Source organism: Salvelinus alpinus, chromosome 28, assembly GCF_045679555.1.
Source record: "Salvelinus alpinus chromosome 28, SLU_Salpinus.1, whole genome shotgun sequence".
NCBI lineage: Eukaryota > Metazoa > Chordata > Actinopteri > Salmoniformes > Salmonidae > Salvelinus > Salvelinus alpinus.
The window spans coordinates 27,129,225-27,152,888 of NC_092113.1; the positions used below are offsets into that span (position 1 = coordinate 27,129,225).

At 42.2% G+C, this 23,664-nt stretch overlaps 2 protein-coding genes across 5 annotated transcripts; one reads left to right on the forward strand and one right to left on the reverse strand.

Annotated features, from left to right (window-relative positions):
• Positions 1–674: 674 nt before the first annotated feature.
• On the reverse strand, positions 675–8,827 carry LOC139557575 (E3 ubiquitin-protein ligase NRDP1-like). Of its 4 annotated transcripts, none has more exons than XM_071372564.1 (8): positions 8,717–8,827; positions 8,365–8,493; positions 4,365–4,440; positions 3,976–4,091; positions 3,541–3,812; positions 3,202–3,337; positions 2,827–2,930; positions 675–2,592 (listed from the first exon to the last, which is right to left on the reverse strand). In XM_071372564.1, exons 4-8 carry the CDS (start codon positions 4,063–4,065, stop codon positions 2,238–2,240), a joined length of 957 nt encoding a protein of 318 aa, XP_071228665.1. In that variant the 5' UTR covers positions 4,066–4,091; positions 4,365–4,440; positions 8,365–8,493; positions 8,717–8,827; the 3' UTR covers positions 675–2,237. The 4 variants fall into 4 exon arrangements, with proteins under 4 accessions (XP_071228665.1, XP_071228666.1, XP_071228667.1 ...); XM_071372565.1 differs by having other exon boundaries at positions 8,569–8,737; XM_071372566.1 differs by lacking the exon at positions 8,717–8,827 and having other exon boundaries at positions 4,374–4,440; positions 8,365–8,683.
• Positions 8,828–10,545: 1,718 nt separating this feature from the next.
• On the forward strand, positions 10,546–23,612 carry LOC139557579 (zinc transporter ZIP5-like). The gene is made up of 11 exons (XM_071372573.1): positions 10,546–10,712; positions 10,839–10,888; positions 11,090–11,284; positions 13,563–13,816; positions 14,708–14,897; positions 15,215–15,392; positions 15,614–15,783; positions 15,945–16,073; positions 20,414–20,708; positions 21,392–21,582; positions 22,712–23,612. The coding sequence occupies exons 1-11, from the start codon at positions 10,703–10,705 to the stop codon at positions 22,859–22,861; spliced, it is 1,812 nt and encodes a 603-aa protein (XP_071228674.1). The 5' UTR covers positions 10,546–10,702; the 3' UTR covers positions 22,862–23,612.
• The last annotated feature ends 52 nt before the right edge of the window (positions 23,613–23,664 follow it).

The window sequence follows — 23,664 nt, forward strand, 5'->3', positions numbered from 1 at the left end:
GTTCAACATTCACCTTCTGCTACCATTTCTGTCAAGCCATCTACGCATACAGTGTAACGAATAACGCCTCGATCACACAGACAACTTCATTGCATTTTGGTGCACCAAAAGTACATTAATTTCCAATGGAACACTGCATTTCCTTGCAACATTGCTTGCAGAGGCAGTTGCAGTGTGTTCTGTGTGGTACTTACATTTGATTTATCGAAAGTATGCATCAAACTGTTTCCATAGACCGCTTGACAGAAATGGTAGTAGAAGGGGAATGTTGAACTTTTGTTGCACACTTATCCAGGTGCTGCTGCTTACCATTTTGCTCAATAACACTGTCGGTGTGATCAAGGCGTAAGTTTGAGAAATCCAATGTATGGATCACACAGAACGCACTGTAACAGCCGCTGCAATCAAACGTAGCTGGTGTAATAAAATGCAATGACACTGTCAGTGTGCTTTGTTACATTAGTAGCCTATATCATGGAACATCTATAGATAATCGAATGTGACAGCAGTCCCATAACAGGGTGTGTTGAGGCAATGATGGATTGACAGTAGCCTAATTATTGATTCTGACCCTTTGATGGTGTGAATTTCTGTGGTTGAAGCACTGAACAAACAGTTGTGCATTGTAAAATCCAGTCCAACAGTACAATTATTGCCATACAAGTAAAAAGGTGTCTCAATCCATTAGATCATTTAATACCAGATGATGAACCAGAGGATTTTCAGGCACAATAACAAAAGCATGCCCTTTGGCAAATCACATGATATTCCAACCATTCACAACAAAGGGAAAGATTTAAAAGGAAAGTCCTCAATAGAGTATGGGCTGCTGGCAAGAGCTCACTAGACACTGCTGCTGTAGACAAGCACAATGTCTGACCATGTGGGTGTTTGTGTGGGTGGACGGAGAGAGCATTGCCAGTTAGGCTGCTGCTTAGAGTGCTAATCATCAGAAATCATGATGTATAGAGGCCCTGCATGTAGGAATGACTCAATGGCATAAGAAAAAAGCCATGCAGTACTGTACCATGATGACAATCAAGATCACAATAAAAAATGTTCCTTCATCTTTACCCCACAGCACAAAAGATAAAAGGACACAAAATGACAAAAAAAACTAAATCCAAATTGATCTCATTATGGTGACACTAACGAAGTAGCATTGAAGTTAGATTTCCACATGGTTGTTTTCGACTGCATGTCTTTAGATCAAGTCCCTTGTCGTTTGTCACTATCATTCAGTAATTCAAAGCTTTTAGATAAAATAGTTTGGTAAAAATAAGAAATTGTCAATTAATATCAACACAAACAATCATCAACCATTTATAAAATAAAACGGGTAAAGCTACACAATGTTACATTCCAATGGTTTAACGTCAATTGGACCCAACTTCATGTTCACTAACTACAACAGAAGCAAAGAACAATGAGCTTCAATTTTCTAAAATGACAAATGTATTTTCATAACACAAAAAACATCTTCAAGCATACTGCGTCTGGCGTGGAGATCCCGCCCCAGCACGTCTTCAAAATCTATAAATAAAATGCATGGCACAACAAAAAAGTAATAAACGAGAAGCAAAACATCATGGCGTACAACTGTCATGACATGATTAGCAAAAAACAATGCTGAAGTGAGCAAAATGTCCAGAGCAGCATCCTGAAACACATGGATGCCAACTGACAAAATTCACATAGTCTAATTACTGTATAACAAGAATAGCTAGAGAATGTGTATTTTTTTCAATATAATATTTGTATTTACATTATTTTTTTATATGAATTCATTTACATAGTACAAGGTGTAGGATGGGGGGAACCAGAGAAGCCTAGGAGATCAGGCATAGCTTTTTATTATGCGACTCAAACATTCCATCTTAGAATATCCTGGGTATTATCAGTTAAGTTCTTTTTCCAGGTGTATTTTTGGAAATGTCCTTTTAAGGCAAAGATATTAAATAAGCTCATATGTAAGTAATACTCTTCTGTTCATTTTAGGAGCCATTGAGATCTTTTCATTTCCCCTACACCCACTTATCTTTAGAGACAAAAACTGACATATCTACTGTCATTAAGAAATAGACCCATAATTACCATTCAATTGAGAAGGGGAGTATTTTTTTTATATTTTTTTTTAGAGAGGAGTAACTAACTCGCGAATCAAAATGTCTGGTTTGCCCTCCTCTCTGCCATGCTAGACCCCCCTGCTCCTAGTGTTTGTTTATTATAAGATCTACTTATAAGATCTCCTCCACTCCATGGGCAAAGATCATGACCAGGCCAGGCTCTAGGATCATGTCCTCTCCCATGTGTTGGTTCTCACAGGCCATCACCACCACCGCCTGTTTCCCAGGGATCCGCTTGGCCACGTAGTTTTCATAGTAGCGCCGGTTCATCTGCCGCGTCTCCAGCGTGGCCAGGCCCTGCGGCCAGTTCCTTTCGTGGGCATTCTCAATCAGGTCGTTAATGATGGACAGAGGACAGCCGCTGTCGATGAGTGAACGCTTGATGACCGCCTGGAGAACTGCGTCTGGCGTGGAGATCATCCCTCCCCAGCGCGTCACCCGCACAGGTTGGAGGGAGTTGACCCATCTGTTGGGCAGGTCAGGAACAGGTGAGATGTGGAATAGGATCTTTAGCTCTAAAGCACTGTGACAACACTGCTGATGTAAAAAGGGCTTATTAAATTTGATTTTTAAAGTGAGTTTGAATGATTGTAGCAGTCAAACAATATCCAACATAATAGACTTGAGGCTGAAATCAAGTGCTGAAACTCCTGAAAATATTCTAGAGGAGAGGGCCAAGGGGACAGGAGAGTAAACTCACTCCAGGATCTCGTTGTATTCAATGCTCTCCTCCAGGTTCTGCATGTTAGGGTTTGCACTGCGTATTGCTCTCATGTTTGCTTTTAGCAGCTGGATGTCCCGTTTCTGACAGTGGAAGAAACAGACACACACCAGATCCCTGACCATTGAGGAACAGAGCACTAATGGATTTGCATACAGGTATATCACAGGAGGTTGGTGGAGCCTTAATTGGGGAGGACGGGTTCGTGATAATGGTTGGAGCGGAATGGTATCAAACGCATGGTTTCCATGTGTTTGATGCCAATCCATTCGTGCCGTTCCAGCCATTTATGAGCCGTTCTCCCCTCCGCAGCCTCCACTGAGGTATATGTATGCAACGTGAGTGTGTGCTTACTTGTTCCCCCAGCTGGTGTTTGTGCTCTGCAGCATTCTTCTCTAGTTCAGAGATCTTGGTCTGCTGATGCTGTACCACGCCACGTAAGTGCTTGATGCAGTTGTGGTTGCACATCTCATCTTTCGGCATCTCCAGCCTGTGGCGAAATTGTGACATTATGAAATTAAAGCCACTAGGTCACTCTAGAGACCACTACAATACTAAATAATAAATACAAGACTAGGTAATATCACATTCTGCAGTGGTGGTGCAGCATGCCCAGCAACTCAAAAGTCACAGCCATGTTTTCCCATTCTGTCTGGTCTACTCTGCTGTGTAATGTGCTCTAATGTCACTTACCCACATCCCTCCTCACAGTTGACAGGTCTTTTTGGGTTGTGCTCGCAGTCCTTCAGGTGAGACTGCAGTTGATCTAGCCGCAGTGTGGCTGTGCAGCCGAAGCCAGCGTTGTCACAAGCGATTTGGAGTTTGGAGAGCATGTTGCGCATGATGCGGGGCACGGGCCGGAGGTGAGCCAGTGTCACCACGCTGCGGTCCACAGGACAGATCTGCTGCTGGTTGAACCACTGGGTGATGCAGGCGTTGCAGAAGGCATGCTCACAGTGTGGGGCCTAGACATAGGAGAAAAAGGAGCGGAGATGGGAAGATGGGAAAATAAGTATATTGTTTGAAATCGGTGAAAGGTCTATATTAAGAACTCAGTGATAACTTGTCTAAATAAATAAAATAAGTCCTTGTAATAGATCTGGTCCAGAGGTATAGTAGGGCATTAACCTGCACTGGCTCCTCCAGTACCATGCTGCAGATGGGACACAGCAGGTCTTCATCCACCTCCCCATGGAACCTGGTGACGTCGTACCCCATGGCACATCACTGATACACACCAATTTCTGCAGAATACAAGGCTAGGTGAGTCAATGCCTGGAGAAAATCCATCTCACCAATGCAAACCTGTCCAGGAGTGTTTATGGGATATCTGCAGAAGCAATGCAGCAAAATGAACATACCCACTTTATCCTGTGCAATTAACATAACTTCAAGGTCAAGCCTTGTTACCATATTAAACAACTTCAGCTATATCATCATACTAAACCATTTGGAGTGGCTCAAGCCAGTAGCTTGAGAGAATTAGTGAGTGAACAAAAGAAAAGCAGTAGTGGTACCTCACTCACAAATGGTCCTCATTTCTCCTATTCAGCAGGACTGTTAAAGGTCACATGGAGTGGTTTGGATGGCACACTGTATGGAGAGACACTCAATCAGACACATAGCTAAGTCTAACTGGGAAGCACATTTCCAGGCATTTACTAGAAATAGTACTGGACCTTACTTACTGACTTTATTGTCCCCATGGGGAAATTTTGTTGCAGTGTCATGTACACGTTTAAATACAAAACAAAATTGGCAATACAACTTTCATAAGTTACAGTACATACCAATAAAACATTTTATTTTAAAGACTAGCCTGCTGGCCTTACTGAGTTGATAGGAACATTAGCCCGAGCTATTTAGGAGGGATATCACACCTGGCACAAATGATTGTCTAGTTCTGTTTTTCCTGCTGAGGGGTGCCCTATACCTGCGCCCAGAGGGGAGTAGTTCAAAGTCCGGGTACAGGGGGTGGCTTGGGTCTTATGACAATTACACAGTAATTAGGCCTACACAATATCCTTGGGATTAATCACGACATGCATCTTCATCTTCGCAACAATGCCTCCTTCACCCACGCCACCAAACTTACCCTAGTAAAACTGACTATCCTACCGATCCTCGACTTCGGCGATGTCATCTACAAAATAGCTTCCAATACTCTACTCAGCAAACTGGATGCAGTCTAACAGTGCCATCCGTTTTGTTACCAAAGCCCCTTATACTACCCACCACTGCGACCTGTATGCGCTAGTCGGCTGGCCCTCGCTACATATTCGTCGCCAGACCCACTGGCTCCAGGTCATCTATAAGTCTATGCTAGGTAAAGCTCCGCCTTATCTCAGCTCCCTGGTAACGATAACAACACCCACCCGTAGCATGCGCTCCAACAGGTATATCTCACTGGTCATCCCCAAAGCCAACACCTCCTTTGGCCGCCTTTCCTTCCAGTTCTCTGCTGCCAGTGACTGGAACGAATTGCAAAAATCGCTGAAGCTGGAGACTTATATTTCCCTCACTAACTTTAAACATCAGATATCTGAGCAGCTAACCGATCGCTGCAGCTGTACATAGTCCATCTGTAAATAGCCCACCTAATCTACCTACCTCATCCCCATATTGTTTTTATTTACTTTTCTGCTCTTTTGCACACCCGTATCTCTACTTGCACACCATCTGCTCATTTATCACTCCAGTGTTAATCTGCTAAATTGTAATTATTTCGCTACTATGACCTATTTATTGCCTACCTCACGCCATTTGCACACACTGTTCTTTTTTTCTATTGTGTTATTGACTGTACGCTTGTTTATTCCATGTGTAACTCTGTGTTGTTTGTGTCGCACAGCTTTGCTTTATCTTCGCCAGGTCGCAGTTGTAAAAGAGAACTTGTTCTCAACTAGCTTACCTGGTTAAATAAAGGTAAAAAATAATAATATTATGCTTCTCAGCCCAGGCACAGTGCAAGTACACACATCTGTAATAATGTCACCTGGGCCTCCCGGGTGGCGCAGTGGTCTAGAGCACTGCATCGCAGTGCTATGCTGCGCCACCAGAGTCTGGGTTCGCGCCCAGGCTCTGTCGCAGCCGGCCGCGACCGGGAGGTCCGTGGGGCGACGCACAATTGGCTTAGCGTCGTCCGGGTTAGGGAGGGTTTGGCCGGTAGGGATATCCTTGTCTCATCGCGCTCCAGCGACTCCTGTGGCGGGCCGGGCGCAGTGCGCGCTAACTGAGGGGGGCGGGTGCACGGTGTTTCCTCCGACACATTGGTGCGGCTGGCTTCCGGGTTGGAGGCGCGCTGTGTTAAGAAGCAGTGCGGCTTGGTTGGGTTGTGCTTCGGAGGACGCATGACTTTCGACCTTCGTCTCTCCCGAGCCCGTACGGGAGTTGTAGCGATGAGACAAGATAGTAATTACTAGCGATTGGATACCACGAAAAAAAATTGGGGAGAAAAGGGGATAAAATAAAAAATAAAAAAAATAATAATAATAATAATAATGTCACCTGAAGTGCATGACAATGAAAAAAATGATTGGTAGATCAGCTATAAAATAACTGCGGCACCGCGATAACATCTAGCTAGTATCTAAATTTATGGTCTTTCTGGCATACTGAAGATGATGAAACAGGGCATCAGCGTAGTTTGATCTGACTATGGTTTATTTTCTCAAGTGGTGGTTGAGAGTTAAAAGTATGTGGACACCCCTTCAAATTTGTGGATTCGGCTATTTTAGCCACACCTGTTCCTGACAGGTGTATAAAATCGAGCACACAGCCATGCAATCTCAATAGACAAACATTGGCAGTAGAATAGTATTACTGAAGAGCTCAGTGACTTTCAACGTGGCACCGTTATAGGATGCCACCTTTACAACAAGTCAGTTCGCCAAATTTCTGCCCTGCTAGAGCTGCCCCGGTCAACTGTAAGTGTTGTTATTGTGAAGTGGAAACGTCTAGGAGCAACAACGGCTCAGCCTTGAAGTGGTAGGCCACACAAGCTCACAGAACGGGGCCGAGTGCTGAAGTGCGTAAAAATTGTCTGTCCTCAGTTGCAACACTCATTACCGAGTTCCAAACTGCCTCTGGAAGTAACATAAGCACAATAACTGTTCGTCGGGACCTTCATGAAATGGGTTTCTATGGCCGAACAGCCGTACACAAGCCTAAGATCACCATGCCAAGCATCGCAATGCCAAGCATCAGCTGGAGTGGTGTAAAGCTCACCGCCAATGGATTTTGGAGCAGTGGAAACCTGTTCTCTGGTTTGATGAATCATGCTTCACCATCTGGTAGTCTGACAGACAAATCTTGCCCAAATGCATAGCGCCAACTGTAAAGTTTTGTGGAGGAGGAATAATGGTCTGGGGCTGTTTTATGGTTTGGGCTAGGCCCCTTACTTCCAGTGAAGGGAAATCTTAACGCTACTGCGTTATTTTCAGTAATGTTATGTACAATGACATCCTAGACAATTCTTTACTTCCAACTTTGTGGCAACAGTTTAGGGAAGGCCCTTTCCTGTTTCAGCATGACAATGCCCCCGTGCACAAAGCGAGGTCCATACAGAAATGGTTTGTCGATCTGTGTGGAAGAACTTGACTGGCCTGCACAGAGCCCTGACCGTAACCCCATTGAATACTTTTGTGATGAATTGGTACGCTGACTGCGAGCCAGGCCTAATCGCCCAACATCAGTGCCCAACCTCACTAATGCTCTTGTGGCTGAATGGAAGCAAGTCCCCACAGCAATGTTCTAACATCTAGTGGAAATCCTTCCCAGAAGAGTGGAGGCTGTTACAGCAGCAAAGGGGGGGACCAACTCTATATTAATGACCATGATTTTGGAATGAGATGTTCAACGAACATACTTTTGGTAATGTAGTGTAGCTACTATAGATGATAGACTGTAGTTTAAACTATAATATTGGATTGAAAAACAATTTCCTAATGGTAGAATAAAAGGACAATATTTCTGAAATTGAGAATCTGTTTTACACCTTTGTCTAATCTTTATGCCAACTGTCTAGCCTCCTATTATATGAGTGGAAGCTCGTGTTAAAGCTGACCAGTGACCTATTTTCAGTAACGTTATGGCCGGGGGGTGTGGTTGAGGAATGGTTAAATAAGAGATCCTTTTCGCATATCTGATATTACAAGGCATTTTACAGACTGATAGCCAGCTCAATCTAGCTAGCTAATGTTAGTTGGTTAGCAATCTAACGTTAGCCACTACTAGATATACAGCTACTAGCTACGAATGCACTGCAGCTTAAATATATTTCTGTTTTACTAGCTAGCTGCTAGTTAGTTAGCAAGTTGCCACCGAAGAGTCAACATTCGTTTTTTTGTTTAGAATATAGCTAAACCCAACTAGCTAGTTAATGCTGGCTACCTAGCTAGCACTGCAGCTGACTAGCTAACATTAGCTAGCCAACTGTTGTTGACTTGCTATCTATATCAAGACTGTAACCATGTTTCAAAAAAATTATAATAATCTGTCATCGGAATGAAAACTTACGTGTTTGAGGCACAAGCAAAATTGCTGCGACAATTTCAGACCTCTGCTAACTAGGTATAGTAGCTGGTTTAGCAAGCAAGCCACTCCTACACCTCCTCGCGGTGCTATGCAACCAGAGCTTGGGGGTGTCTGAAATTATTGAAATCAAATGATATTAAAACATTTAGGATAAAATTATTTTCTTTCGTTTTTCTGTTGACATACTTGGGGGGGGAAAATCACAATCTAATTTGTAATTCAGCTTTGGATACGGGCTCTCAAGTTTGGGGCCATTCGGGGGGGCTCCATTTTCCTGTGCAAGTGGCAGACTCCTAGAGTCCTCTGGGAGATTACACACAGGGGGACCACTCACTGTCCTATTTTCTTCAGGGTGTCACTGCCTGTTGTGGGGTCAAGACAACCATCATCTTTTGGCTCTCAAAGGCCATAGATGAACCAGCCAGGAGAGGGTGTCTTCTCGAATGAGGTTTAACGGAGGTTGGCATCCAATAAATGTTGCATTACCGCCACCTACTAGACTGGAGTAAAACTCAATTATACTTTGCTTGAAAAAAAAACAAAAAAAAACAAATACCCTACCATCGAACACTACATTACTAAAAAATAAATACACATAAAAATAAAAGAAATGTATGCCATACTCCACTATTTAAATCGATTTAGTCCTACTTCAGGCCAACAACCTGAAAGGATGGGACACCACCACTTAAAACACCCTGTAACTCTTCTGACATCAAATCTCGCACACCTCAATACCTCTCTGCAGCTGCCACCAAAACGTTCCATCCCTGCAGTACAGTTGATAACCATTGCTATAAATGCCAAAAATCCAATCTTACTGAAACATATATTACTTGTTGTTTATTCCTCTGTACTCGTTCATATCTACTACTCACACCACTCCTCTCAGGATCCATCCCCCTTTACCCATCTTCCTCTACTTTCTTCACTGCCTCAGCATGTGACAACTTCTGCACTACTCTAACCCTGGAAACCTCAACCTGCCTCTCTCGCACAGGACATTTTTGATCACCAGCCCCATGGGCACTCCTACAATTAACACATACCACTAATTTCCGCAATGCTACACATTCCTTTGTCCTTCTGCACACTTCTCACACCTAGGAACCTCCCTTCTACAGACTGCCGCCACATGCCCATGAGCTTGACACCTGTAACAACGTAATGTATTCGGCACAAAAGAGTGTACAGGATAACATATTTCCTAACATCACTCTTTCGGGCAAAGACTCAACATCAAAATGCAAAAGAACAGACAATGAATGTTCTGTTTCACCAGTCACGCCACCCTGTCTGCGTCACATCAAATGACGAGCATCACAAACACAGAGAATCTTCCCCTTCACTTGGTCAGCTTTCAGTTGGTACCCCTCTCTCTCTTAGACCTCCTCTGCCTCTTTTTCCTTCCATTCCTCCTACGAATTCCAAGTATTAGTCTCCTTATGATAATACTGCACTTCCCCCGACGTACATATTGTTCTTACCTTCTCAAGGGACGCCACGGCTGTCACAATCTCTGTACAATCAGCACAAACCCCTCGGAATGTAGCACTCAACAGTGCATCCCACTTATAAAGCCCAGGAGAGGGTGTGGTGGCTCTGGGGTTCAAGAGTTCTCCTCTTTGAACTTCTGACTGTTAAAAGCAGACTCATAATCTATTGTCCCATTAGGCCTACTCATCCCTCTCTTTCATGAATGATTGTGAGATATTACTACTTACCTGTAATGTATTCTTCAACATTTAAAGGGGCAATCTGTGGTTGAAACAATAAGAAAAGGGCCACCCCACCTCTGTTTTGGTAAAAAGCTGAGGGGCGGGCCTAGAGACATGTAACCACTCTCAAATTCATAGACGGAGCAATGGATGCAAGGACTGCCCAGCCAATAAATCAAGGTTATAGTTCCAAGTATGTTTTAAGCCTGTGCAGTGTTTGTTTGCATGTACAATGTTTACAAACATTGGAGTAACAAGTGTAGCAACTGCAGCTTGCCCCTTTAAAGTGATAACAATTTGCATAGGGTAGGCCTATCACAAAGGTTGAGAATTCAGCTAATTATTATTTTTTGTGGATATTCAATTCAACCCTTGTTAGATCCTCCACCTATTATTATACTGTAGGCCTATCACAAAGGTTGAGAATTCAGCTAATTATTATTTTTTGTGGATATTCAATTCAACCCTTGTTAGATCCTCCACCTATTATTATACTGGTTGAAGATGTTGCAGTAGCCCAGTTATTGCAACAACTCTGTTCCAGGACATGGATATTAAGAACACTTCTCACGTGCCTTGAGCAGGGCAAACCATCCTGCTGTATGGGAAACGGTAGGTCAATTGCCGTGAGCAATGCTTTGCGGCCTCCCTTATCTGTTTCATGACTCAGTTAACGAGTCGTTATAATATTAACACAGAAAAACAAAAGACAATAACCCCAGGCTCTTCAACCCTCAGATCAGCAGGGCAAGAGAAGATGTATTTCAGGACTGGGAAAAACAACCCGTGTGAGTAGCCTATAGGCATAATAAAATCTGTACGACTTTGTTGGTTCGCGGACTATAAATTCTGGCCATTTTGTAGCGTTTCGCTGCTTGTTACAATTTGCCAGACTAAATGATAAACAAACTGGAAGCATTAAGAAGTTATTGAGACTGTTCACGGTACGTGACTTGTGAATAAACTTGCCTCCATATTGCTTTCTGCAGTTAATTTCTAGGATGTCACCTCTACTGACGCTCGCAGTATTTGTCTGTCTGCCTCTGCTGGAGTTCGGGACAAGGGCTCGACCATCTCTCAGTGGCACAGTGGAAACGCCATCGAATACGACAGACAGGATATCAAATGGAAGCCGACAAGAGGTATCAACAGCCGAACATTTAGACGAGGCTTTTGAGGAGCAGGTGAGAATATTGTGGAAGACCTTCTATGCCATTACATTTTCTAACTTGATCATTCAGAATATTTCGAGAGTGCTCTTCTCGACGATTTGATGGCCTGATAAATCCTACCCCCTCTAACCTATGAACTTTCCTCCACATCTAAATGTGATGAGTTTACGGCATATTTCAGAGACAAGATAACCAACATTAGGCTTAGTATCAGACTTGATTATAAGTTTGATTTGTGCCCTAGCCTGCCAGGTAAAGGCACTATGGATTTATTTTTCCTGGTTGACACAGACATGCTCAGGAAAATGATTTCACAATTTCACTCTTATACTTGCCTTCTCGATCCAAGCCCCCCCTTTTTCAAAACAGTTTTTAATTGCATATCTGAAGAAGTGAAAGCTATTGTTAATCACTCCCTGTTCACAGGCACTTTCCCCACTGCACAAAACTTATATGGTGAAATGCCTTCTGAAGAAAAGTATTCTAGATTCTTCAGCTTTTAGAAATTTTCAGCCAATCTCCAACCTTCCATTCGTCAGCAAAATTCGTGATACATTGATTTTCAAACAGTTAAGTGATTTATTATTTTTTAAATGCCAACTATTAAAAAAAATCCAATCTGGTTTTCGTGCCCACCACAGCACAGAAACAGTGGTAAATGATCTTAGAGCCAACACAGATGCCAAACAGCTCTCTGTCCTTGTACTCTTGGATTTAAATGCTGCCTTCAACACTGTTGAACATGATGCCCTTCTGGAGAGGTGGGTTAGCCAATTTCTAATTTGGTTTAGGACCTATTTAACTGGTCGAGAGTTTGTCACCCTTCGTGAACATAACTCAGAGAAAATACATATCACGTTCCACAATGTTCGATTTTTGGTCCGGTGCTGTTCAGTTTATATGTTACCCCTTGACAGCGTTATTAGAAAGCACAACATAGATTTTCACTGCTACGCAGATGATACACAACTTTACATTTCTGCATCACCAGAGGATTTTAGCTCAATAATTTAGACTGTGTTAGTGATTTAAATACTTGGATGGCTCACCATTTCCTCCAGCTAAATCAAGACAAGACAGAGGTACTTACTGTTGGAGCCAAAGCACAGAGAGATAATCTGGCCTCACATTTTAATTCAAGGCGATAAAGATAAAACACCAAGTAAAAAAACCTAGGTGTTGTTTTAGATTCTGAACTAAACTTCGAATCACACATTAGGAATGTGACCAAAATAGCTTTTTACCATCTGAGGAACATTGTCAAGTGGCGGCTGTTTCTTTCTCAGGCTGTTACAGAGACTCAATGCTATTATTACAAGCAGGCTTGACTACTGTAATGCTCTCTTGTCTGGTCTACCCAAGAAAGTCATTGGTCAACTGCAAAACATACAGAATGCTGCAGCACGGGTACTGACCAAGACCAGACAGAGAGCACACATTACACCGGTTTTAAGGTCTCTGCACTGGCTGCCTGTGAGTTTTTGAGATGATTCTATTGGTTTTAAATCAATCCACGTTTGTGCACCCCAATACATGTCAGACATGCTTTTAAGTTATGTACCCAGTAGGTCCCTCAGGTCCTCTGGCACTGGCCTTTTAACTATCCCAAAGCCTAGGACCAAGAGGCATGGAGAGGCAGCCTTTAGTTATTACGCCCCCAGCCTCTGGAATAGCTTGCCAGGGAACCTGAGGGGGGCCGAAACTGTGGACATATTTGAGAGTGGGTGCTTTTTAGTCGTTCAGGTTGTCACTTTTGTTTTTTTATCTTATGTTTGTTGTTTAGTAAATATTTTAGCTTTTATTTTAGCTTTTATTTTCATAACTTTTTTCCTGTGAAGCACATGGCATTCCATGTCAAATGTGCTGTATAAATAAAGCTTGATTTTTATATTCTCCAGGCATCTCAAATATATCTGAATTTGGCCTCAATATATCAGTGATACAACTTAATTTCACAGCGACATTATGGAAGTCATAGTTGATAAGGTTACAACTTAAACTTTCAGGAGAGACACTGATGTCAACAAGACACTAAACCTAAATTGCATCGGTAAAAAGGGGTTCCACTAAATTGCATCAGATGAAAATTAGCCGGCTGGCTAAAACTGTCACTTTTACAGTAATATTCATTCATGTGCGCTATCCCTGTAAAACAAAATTGAATAAAGTAAAAATATAAAGTTGCCTAGCTATTATAAGTCTCATAATGGCAGTGTTTTAACACTAATGATTATCCTTCTTGCTGACAATTTCAGCTGACAATTTACTCTTGTCAATACCTTTTTTCCAGGTCTACTACTTGCACCGTCTGTTCCATCAGTATGGAGACAACGGGACCTTGTCCTATAAGGGCCTTCAGATGTTACTGGGCAGCCTGGGACTAGGGCAGGTCAGTGTGTTGGAGATCAGCCACCAAGGGTTGAGGCACAACCATAACACTCTGACACCCCCTCACCCACAATCTCATGACCATGAAGATCAGGAAACGGACACCCCCAGTCCTAGTAGGCCTATTCAACCACCCCCCTCTGTAAAAGCATCCAGGTGAGATACAGATATTGAAACTGATTTGATTCCATGATTGTTAGAGATGTGCGATATACAGTGCCTTCAGAAAGTATTCACACCCCTTGACTTTTTCCACATTTAAAATTGATTACATTTGATAATTTTTTTTGTCAATGGCCTACATACTGTACAATACCCCATAATGTCAAAGTGGATTTTTTTTAATATTTTTTTTTACTAATTAATAAAAAATGAAAGCTGAAATGTCTTGAGTCAATAAGTATTCAACCCCTGTGTTGTGGCAAGCCTAAATAAGTTCAGGAGTAAAACATTTGCTGAACGAGACACTTAAGTTGCATGGACTCGGTTGTGCAAAAATATTATTTCACATGATTTTTGTACCCCACACACACAATTATCTGTAAGGTCCCTCAGTCGAGCAGTGAAATGAGAACTTGTTCTCAACTAGCCTACCTGGTGAAATAAACATTTCAACACAGATTCAAACACAAAGACCAGGGTGGTTTTCCAATGCCTCACAAAGAAGGGCACCTATTGCTAGATGGGTAAAAAAACTGACTTTGAATATCCCTTTGAGCATGGTTAAGTTATTAATTACACTTCGGATGGTGTGACAATACACCCAGTCTCTATAAGATACAGGTGTCCTTCCTAACTCAGTTTCCGGAGAGGAAGGAAATCGCTCAGGGATTTCACCATATGGTGACTTTAAAACGGTTACAGAGTTTAATCCATCCTCAGGAGAAAACTGAGGATGGATCAAGGGGTGTGAATACTTTCTGAAGGCACTGTATGTAGCCACTTTAAGTACTGAGGTTTTGGCATTCTAGTGTTCATTAAGCTATGAATAGTTACACAATGACACCTGAATAAACTGTACAGCCTCTTCCCAACCCCCTCTGAAAGAACCCCACAGCCTGGGATATCAGGGCCTGCTGGATCTGGGTCTGAAGAGGGCAGCGCATTATCCTCTGATCATGTGATTAAGGAAGAAATTCTTCTATGGTCATCCCCTATAGCACACTCTATTCCTGTCCAAGGAATGTTTGACTCCCTTGTGTCAAATCACCCCACTACGAGACATCTTCATGGGAACGTGAGTAGTCAATAAAAAAAACGTTGATCTGGCTAATGTTTTGTGCCAAATGCACAAAGTTAACTGAATTCTGCTTACTGTTCTTGGCTAAATGTCATCCTCTCAGGTGATGTTTTTTATTCAAAATTGTTAAGATAAGGAGGAAGTTAAAGGAAAAGGGTGTTCTGTTGTACATGCCTGGCCAATGAATGTTTTGGGTCCCTTTTGTCAAAAGAAACCCCTCTTAGAGTTAATGAGAAAATCCACTATCAAAACATTCTCCATACATAAACAGTTTCTGTGGACAGTGATGCCTTTTAACCCTTTCCTTTTCACAGTGTCTGAACGTTACTCAGCTGTTGTGGAATTTCGGTCTGGAAAAGGCATCCCACATCACTCCTGCCCACTTCACCCTCCTGTGCCCAGCTCTGCTGTACCAGATTGAGAGTGGCGTGTGTCTACGCCACCCAGAAACTCATGGTGCGGAGTCAGAAAGGAGTGTGACTTTCCTCAAAGGTGCATTTAATGAAACTACCAGCTGTGACAGGAAATGATTGATCGATATAGTATGTTTTAAAACTCAATGCATCCCTTTAAGTTGGAGCAAAGGGGCATAACTTTACATTAATGACACACCTAGACTTAACATAACACTGGAAACTACAATACCCTATTGACCAAGCAGAATGAATACAACATCTAAATTAATACAATACAATATATTGTTTGTTTTGCAGCTCTGGGATGGAGCTCCTTGGCACTGGTTGTGATCAGCCTGCCGTCTCTGCTGGCTCTGAGCCTGGTACCCCTCCTGCCACCCGCCCGCCTCCATTCCTTCCTCTGCCCAATGACAGCCCTGGCTGTGGGTACGCTGTGTGGAGATGCCTTGCTGCATCTCCTGCCTCACGTAAGTACCCATCCAAACTGTCAAACACTAAATAAATACCAGTGCTGCTGTCTCTGTTTAGTCATGGAGGGTGAAGTTGTAAAATCTATTGGTAAATGTTGTAAGGTAAAAACCTGTTGTTGATAGTGAAAACTGTGTCTTGTTGTATCTGTGTCCTGCAGGCCAAGACTGGGCCACACTCAAACCACTCTGAAGAACAGGACTCTATTCTGAAGGGCCTTTGCGTGCTGGGAGGTTGCTACGTCCTTTTCATCTTTGAGAGCCTTCTAGGACTGAGGACCCATTACAAGGTTAGCTGGATTAAGATGATAAAGGGGCGAGTTTAATGCTGTTGTCACTGTTTTATAATACACTGTGCAAAAATATAAATGCAACAATTTGAAAGATTTTGCTGAGTTAGTCAATTGAAATAAATTCATTAGGCCCTAATCTATGGATGGGTGGGCCTGGGAGGGCGTAGGACCACCCACTTTGGAGCCAGGCTGACCCACTGAGGAGCTAGGCCCAGCTGGTGCCTAGCCAAACTCGGCTAAGTGAACCGAACGAATGTGCTCGCATATCCCCTTTAAAAGACATTAGCTAGAAAAACGAGAAAAGCGGCAATAGTATTGTTTGTCCATCTTGAGATGCCGTAGCCAGTATACACTTCCTCATAAATCAGAATTAATCTAAGATGAGAAATCTGTCATTCATTTTTACGTTTTTGCAGAGATCTTAGTTGCGCAATTTTTTTATCTAGCCAAGATGTGTTGTGCAGTATTTTTGCAGTGTTTTTGCACTGTTGTGCAGTAAAAAAAACTTGCATTAAAACTTGCCGTCTGTTGTTGAACGACAACAAACACTTAAATGAAGAATCCCTACTGTTGACCAATCACTGACGAAGGGGTGTAGACTTCGGCTTCTGAACTTCGGCTTGCCTCAAAGAATGTTTTTGTGAGCCCCCAAAAAACCTGCCGAAGACCAAAACAAACAAACACGTCACAAAATGTCATAATATATTCCCAAATGTTTCGGATGGGAAGCATGAGGACGCCTTTAGGGCCTATTCTCACTATGAGATATGAAGACATCTGAGGAGCAGGGGTGGCAAAAGAGAATTCTACTTTTTAATTCACATGACATCCTTGCCTAACATTTTGTTGTAGCTGGCCATATTACATCCTTGCCTAACATTTTGTTGTAGCTGGCCACATGACATTCTTGTCTAACATTTTGTTGTAGCTGGCCATATTACATCCTTGCCTAACATTTTATTGTAGCTGGCCACATGACATCCTTGCCTAACATTTTGTTGTAGCTGGCCACATGACATCCTTGCCTAACATTGTTGTAGCTGGCCATATTACATCCTTGCCTAACATTTTGTTGTAGCTGGCCACATGACATTCTTGGTCCGCAGCTCAAATTGACCTTAAATATTACAGTAGCCAGTAAGCACAAACTATTCAACAATGATAGAAACGTTTCTTCTAAAACACAATACATTATTGAATAATGCAACCAAACCATATTATACTCTTGAATAATGCAACAATTTACAAGCATGTATCTGCAGACAATTTGTGTTTATTTTCTCGTCTGTAGGCTTCACTCATTAAATGTTACCTTCAAGACAAAAGCACAGAGTTGCTATAACAGCACGTTTCATTAAGTGACATTAGCCTATCGGGGGAAAAAAATTAACGATTAAACCTCTAATACAAATATAAAGGTACATTAGGCCTACCTTACAACAAAGCAGGCTTCATCATGCAAATCATTACATGTGGTAAAAGCAAATTGCGACAAAGTGGGTATAAGTGAATTCACTGCGAGGAGCTGTTTTATATGGAAGCCCATAAACGCCATAAAATAAAATGCCTCGTGATTTGTCAACGTGCACAATTAGTCTGATCAGCAGTAGCCTACTGATAACAACCACAGCTTCAGGTAGCCTAGAGAAGCCTATGCGATCTGATCCCATTTGGGCTTGGCCAGGAGAAAAATAATCATGTTTTTTATAGCCTTAGCTATGTATTTATAGCCTAAAATAGGTCAATTTTATTTGTATTCTGAGAAAATGTGAATTTGATCAAATTTGGGTTATGTTCACACTTCGGGTGGCTAGGCTACTTAAGCCTTTTTAATAAAAAATTACTGACTGGAATTAATCAATCAACACAATAGTGATGACATACTTTGAGTATCTTTTTCATTACAGATGCAACCAGCCATACAGCGAGCTCGGCACTGTTCTTTTTTTTGTCCAATCGTAGTTGTCTCTGTGTAAAGGGTTTTAAAGTTTTCATTCTCCCTAGGGCCAGAAGTTATATTTTTTTAAACCATATGACGTGATTAGAAAATGATCTGGTCCCATTTATAGCCCATGTGAAACTGCTTTTTTTACAGCTGATTTATTACCATGTCATACACTACAACTAGGGTCCAGAGTCGGTTAGGTTAGCCTACTACCAGATCAGGAAAAACTCTGGGCCCCAGGAAAACAATCCCCCCCACCCACTCTAGGACCTGTGGTGCTTACTTGTTTTTGATCCCCATTAGCTTTTGCAGAAGCAGCAGCTACTCTTCCTGGGGTCCACACAACATGACAAGTAACAAAACACTGATACACTGAGAGAAGGAAAGTCACACAAACTAAACATTCAATAAAATACAACAAAGTGTCTGTGTGCGCCACCTCTGAAATCAGCACACGATGCTACAAATGAAAAAACATATCCTATTTGTACGATCTACATTTCTGATCTTCCATAGTTTTATGTAGCTCAGTGCAACCAGCAGCTACTGCAAACATTTCAGAATATAACAGGCTGTTACTGCAATTTCAGGTAAAAATCAATAAAAAGTCTCAAATATTAGGAAAATGTCTACATTTCAGCTGTTTCAAAAACATTGCTCTGCTGTTTACATTTATACTGTATGAGTGTTGGTTCAACGAGACAATTGTTTACACTTCCCTGCTTCAAGGGGGCAACTGTCAGGCGAGTGTTGTGCACTACGTCGACACGTAGCAAGTTCACATTTTAATGTGTAGCCGACGGTATTTTTACAAAAAGTGTTGTAAGTGTGAAGAGGTTCTATATTGTCTTTGTTAGGAAAGCAGGGTGGATTGTTTGGTCTGGTAGTTTAGTTTATTAATTCGACCATTTAAAAAAACAAGCACACAAAACTTAAAAGCCATACATGCACATTAATAAAATCATTGATAACACACAAAGTCTGGGACTTATTTCCATTGTGGTCCTCTTGAGACGAGATCCAACACAGTATGGCAGTGAAATAATAAAACAAAAACATAGAAGAACATCTCATCGCAGTTACATCATAGGGGTTATTCATATGGGCACAGAAGACATCAAACATATTTTTACTTTATTTTTAAAGCTGCCCAGAGAGGATGTTGTTTTTATGGGCAGAGGCAACTCATTCCATTCTGAGGCTCCAGTATACAAGAAAGTACCTTTCCCAGCATTACTCCTGAACCTGTATAAGCACACATCAGCAACACCTGATCTGGTGCTGTGATTGTGTGCATCCCTAACACGAGGAAAGTAATCACTTCAATATCTGGGCGCAGGACCATAAATACTCCTGTAAACCAAACCTAGTCTAATCTGGGATACCCTAGCCTCAACAGGCAGCCAGTTTCTGAAAGCAGCTCCTCCCTATGTGAGTACGTGGACTCACCTTTAATACTACCCTGATCAGCTTATTCTGGGCAATCTGGAGCTTCCCCTTCATAAATTTAGATAAGCCCCCAAACCAGGAAGTACTAGCGTAGTCAAAATGGCATTGAATGAGGGCAGTAGCTAGCACTTTCATGGAGTCCTTATCAAGCAGCTTGGACTTTCTAGCCAAAAACTTAGTCCTGGCATTAACCTTCCCTAGCACTTTATTGGCCATGCTCACACCTCCCAAGCTTCCATCAAGGATACATCCCAAGTAGCTAACAGAGGTTTTAGTAGTCAGCACCTCACCCCCTAACTCCACTCTGATTTCAGACGACCTGCACAATTTAGGTCTGGATTCAAAAAGAATTGCTTCTGTTTTCCCTAAGTGCAGAGATGTCTTATCTCCAAGCCATTTGCTAATGTTAGTAAGCTCTGTGCTAAGCATAATCCAACGTAGTTTTACTTTTGTGAGACACCAGAAGTGTAGAGTCATCCGCATAAAGAAAAAGACGGCAAGAACAAGCATCTTTCATATCATTAATATACAATAAAAACAGCAGAGGCCCAAGCATGCTCCCCTGCAGAACGCCACAAATCATTGGTTTTGCCTGAGACAGTGAACCATTAACCTATACTACTTGCTCCCTTCCTGATAAATATGACTTTATCCAGCCTAGAGGGATACTGCTTAACCCCAGTGCCTCCAGTTTGGAGATTAGGAAGCAGTGGTTAACTGTATCAAAGGCCTTCTGTAGGTCAAGCAGTACCATTCCACACAGATTTCCCTCATCAGTCTCTTTCCTGATGAAGTCAGTCAAGTAAAGTAGACATGAATCAGTGGAGTATATTTTTCAAAAACCCGACTGAAAATCATACATTAGACCCATTTTAGTATTCAGTTGTGAATGTTTCACTCATATGGATTTTTTTTTTTAAAAAGCTCTTTCTTTTGTCATCAGAAGGCTAAGAGGAAGGAGCAGAACACCAGTATAGAGCTGTATCCAGAGAGGGAGCTTACTGCTCTGCAGAGTGAGACACAATCCTCTGAGCACGGTCATGGTCACGGCCATTCACATGGCCCATCTTCCAAGGAGGAAGCTGGGATAGGAAGCTTGGTGTGGATGGTGGTTATGGGAGACGGGATCCACAACCTTACTGACGGTCTGGCAATTGGTGCAGCTTTTTCTCAGAGTCTGGCTGGAGGTCTCAGCACCACGATAGCGGTGTTCTGTCATGAACTTCCTCACGAACTAGGTATACAAGAGAACCTTCCCTTTCAACTGAGTGTACAAAACATTAAAAACAGCTTCTCTCTCCATGACAGACTGACCTGGTGAATCCAGGTTAAAGATATGATCACGTTAAATCCACTTCAATCAGTGTAGATGAAGGGGAGGAGACATGTTAAAGAAGGATTTTTAAGCCTTGAGACAATTGAGACATAGATTGTGTTTGTGTGCCATTTGAGGGTGAATGGGCAAGACAAAAGATTGAAATGCCTTTGAACAAGTTATGGTAGTAGGTGCCAGGCGGACCAGTTTGCGTGTGTCAAGAACTGCAACACTGCTGGGTTTTTCACTCAACAGTTTCCCGTGTGTATCAAGAATGTTCCACCACCCAAAGGACATCTAGTCAACTTGACCACTGTGGGAAGCATTGGAGTCAACATGGGCCAGAATCCCTGTGGAACGCTTTTGACAGATAACCTTGTAGATTCCATGCGCCGCTGATCTGGCTGTTCTGAGGATGAAAAGAGGAAGATGCAACTCAATATTAGGTTTGGTGTTCTTAATGTTTTGTACACTCAGTGTATGTACTGTAGGCTACAGACAAAGGTACAACGCATCATAAAATCCATGTTAAAATGTTCAGGTATACCTCTGCTCTAATGTTCCATGGAGTATACGGTTCATTCAATGTGTTGACTGTCTGTGTAGGTGACCTGGCAGTGCTGCTAGGAGCAGGGTGGCCTGTTCGCAGACTAGTTCTCTTCAGTGCTGTTTCAGCCTTGCTGGGCTTCGTGGGACTGCTGACTGGCTCTGTCCTGGGCCACCAGTCTGCTCAGATCTCCCCCTGGATCCTCACCCTCACCGCTGGGGTCTTCCTCTACGTGGCCCTTGCTGACATGGTGAGCCACGAGAGTGGATCGATTTCCACACGTACATTTTCACACTAAATACTTTGACAACTGCTGATGTAAATAGGGCTTTATAAGTACCATTAATTTAATGATACTGCCAACCATAACCATATTGTGCTGGCTGATATCATCTTTTCACATTACACATCCACCATGCTGGAAAGGACAAACAGGCCAGGGCCTGGTTTCCTTATAGTGATGAAACTTAGGCTTATGAGTGTTTTAACAATGCATCTTTCCTACAATGGCCGACGATGTAACATATTTCCTAAAACGCCACGCAGAGAGAACGTTCGCTAAATGCGGCATTTTGTTGATCGAAAGAAAGGCAGTGCTGCTCTCGGATCAGCTTTCTCCATTCAAATCTTACCTTAATTAGAATTATTCCACAATACTATCAATGTATCAACTCCTACAGCGATATTATCACCTATGGCTTCAAATATTGAGGCGGCTTATTCTAATGCTTACCCGACAACAGGGGTGTCAAATTCATTCCATGGAGTCCTAGTGTATGCTGGTTTTTCCTTTCAATTAAGAGCTAGACAACCAGGTGAGGGGAGTTTCTTACTAATTAGTGACCTTAATTCATCAATCAAGTACAAGGGAGGAGCGAGAACCCGCAGACACTCGGCCCTCTTTGAAATGAGTTTGACACGTGCCCTATAATAATGCACAAAATCAAGATTTGGCATTTTTTTTTGACAGTAGCCAAATGGCAAAATAGAACTACATTGAATGAACATGTATTTAAATAAATGTCAGTATATAGGCCATTTCCTTTATTTATCAGTTTTCACTTGAAACACATTTTTATCCTTTGTTGAATTTATCAGCGGTTAGAGACCGAGAATTAAGATGTTTATATGTTTAGTGGAGATCTGTGTATGTGACAGTTGGGAAAAAACACACCTGTTCTATGAGTGGTCAGTAAATAACAAGAGTTTAAGTGCAACTTTAGTAACAATGGTTTTGGTTAACAGCTTGGAGATTTAACCTCCTATGAAAGGTTCTAATGATGAACTTAGCCTTAAGATGCTTTTGGGGAACCGGGCCCAGCTCAGTACAACTCAGCTGTGCTCCGTGGTGTGAAAATGTCACATTCTCTCATCAATAGTTACCTGAGATGCTTCATGGTGATCCTGGCCCGATGGGACCCTGGACTCGCTTCCTGCTACAGAACCTGGGCCTGTTGGCAGGGGGAGCCATCATGTTGTGTATCGCTTTGTTTGAGGACCATATCGCCTTCAACCTGGGTGACGTCTGACTCAATGGGAAAGATATGAGTGGATCAAATTCTAAACCACCTGAGGTTCAGATGGTGATTCTAACCCACTGGATTGGCTACTCTTAATTCAAGTTCAAAACGGCCAATATCAAGACCTCAAAGTAGACTTACTTTACTACTAAAGGCCTGAAAAACGTGATTTGAGATGACCTCAATTAAGGACCAGCTTCACTTTTAGAGCACTCTGAGGCACGAGATTCCATATTTACATTTTTAGTAATTTAGCAGACATTCTTATCCAGAGCGATTTACAGGAGCAAGTGCCTTGCTCGATGGATCAAAAACATTATTATTTTTTCTCATCTAGTTGGCTTGAGGATTCGAACCATCACCCTTTCGGTTACTGGCCCAACCGCTAGGCTACCTGCTGCCCTACTTACACAATTTGATGGTTAATGTAAACAACCCGTGAGTCACTCGTCCTGCTGGGCATCACATGGCCAAGAGAATGGCACTGTACTGCACACAATTTTGCTTTCTTATTACCATGTTCTATGAAACTACATTCTCTTTTAATGTAGTGTGCAACTTGTTTTTTCCTATATCATGAATGTAAAAAATCGAGTCAATTATTTCAGAATTGTTTGCATGGGTTGAACCACGCTGGCAGGAAGTGCAAAACATATGTAGACTTTCAATATCCAACATGTCCTTTGTTTAAAAAAATTAAATCTTGAATACTGAATAACCATGTCAAATTCACAAATAAAGGTGTCCCTTTTATATCTGACCATGACTCCAGAGCACTTCTCACTAGTTGTACATCTAGGAATCAAATCATA

Coding starts and splice junctions, on each gene's coding strand:
- LOC139557579 (XM_071372573.1), top strand. Junction 10,889..11,089: donor GACTGGGAAAAACAACCCGT/GTGAGTAGCCTA, acceptor TGCTTTCTGCAG/TTAATTTCTAGGATGTCACC. Junction 15,784..15,944: donor TGCTGCATCTCCTGCCTCAC/GTAAGTACCCAT, acceptor TGTGTCCTGCAG/GCCAAGACTGGGCCACACTC.
- LOC139557575 (XM_071372564.1), bottom strand. CDS start 4,065: ATGGGGTACGACGTCACCAGGTTCCATGGGGAGGTGGATGAAGACCTG. Junction 3,813..3,975: donor TACTGGAGGAGCCAGTGCAG/GTTAATGCCCTA, acceptor TCCTATGTCTAG/GCCCCACACTGTGAGCATGC. Junction 2,931..3,201: donor AACACCAGCTGGGGGAACAA/GTAAGCACACAC, acceptor TTCCACTGTCAG/AAACGGGACATCCAGCTGCT.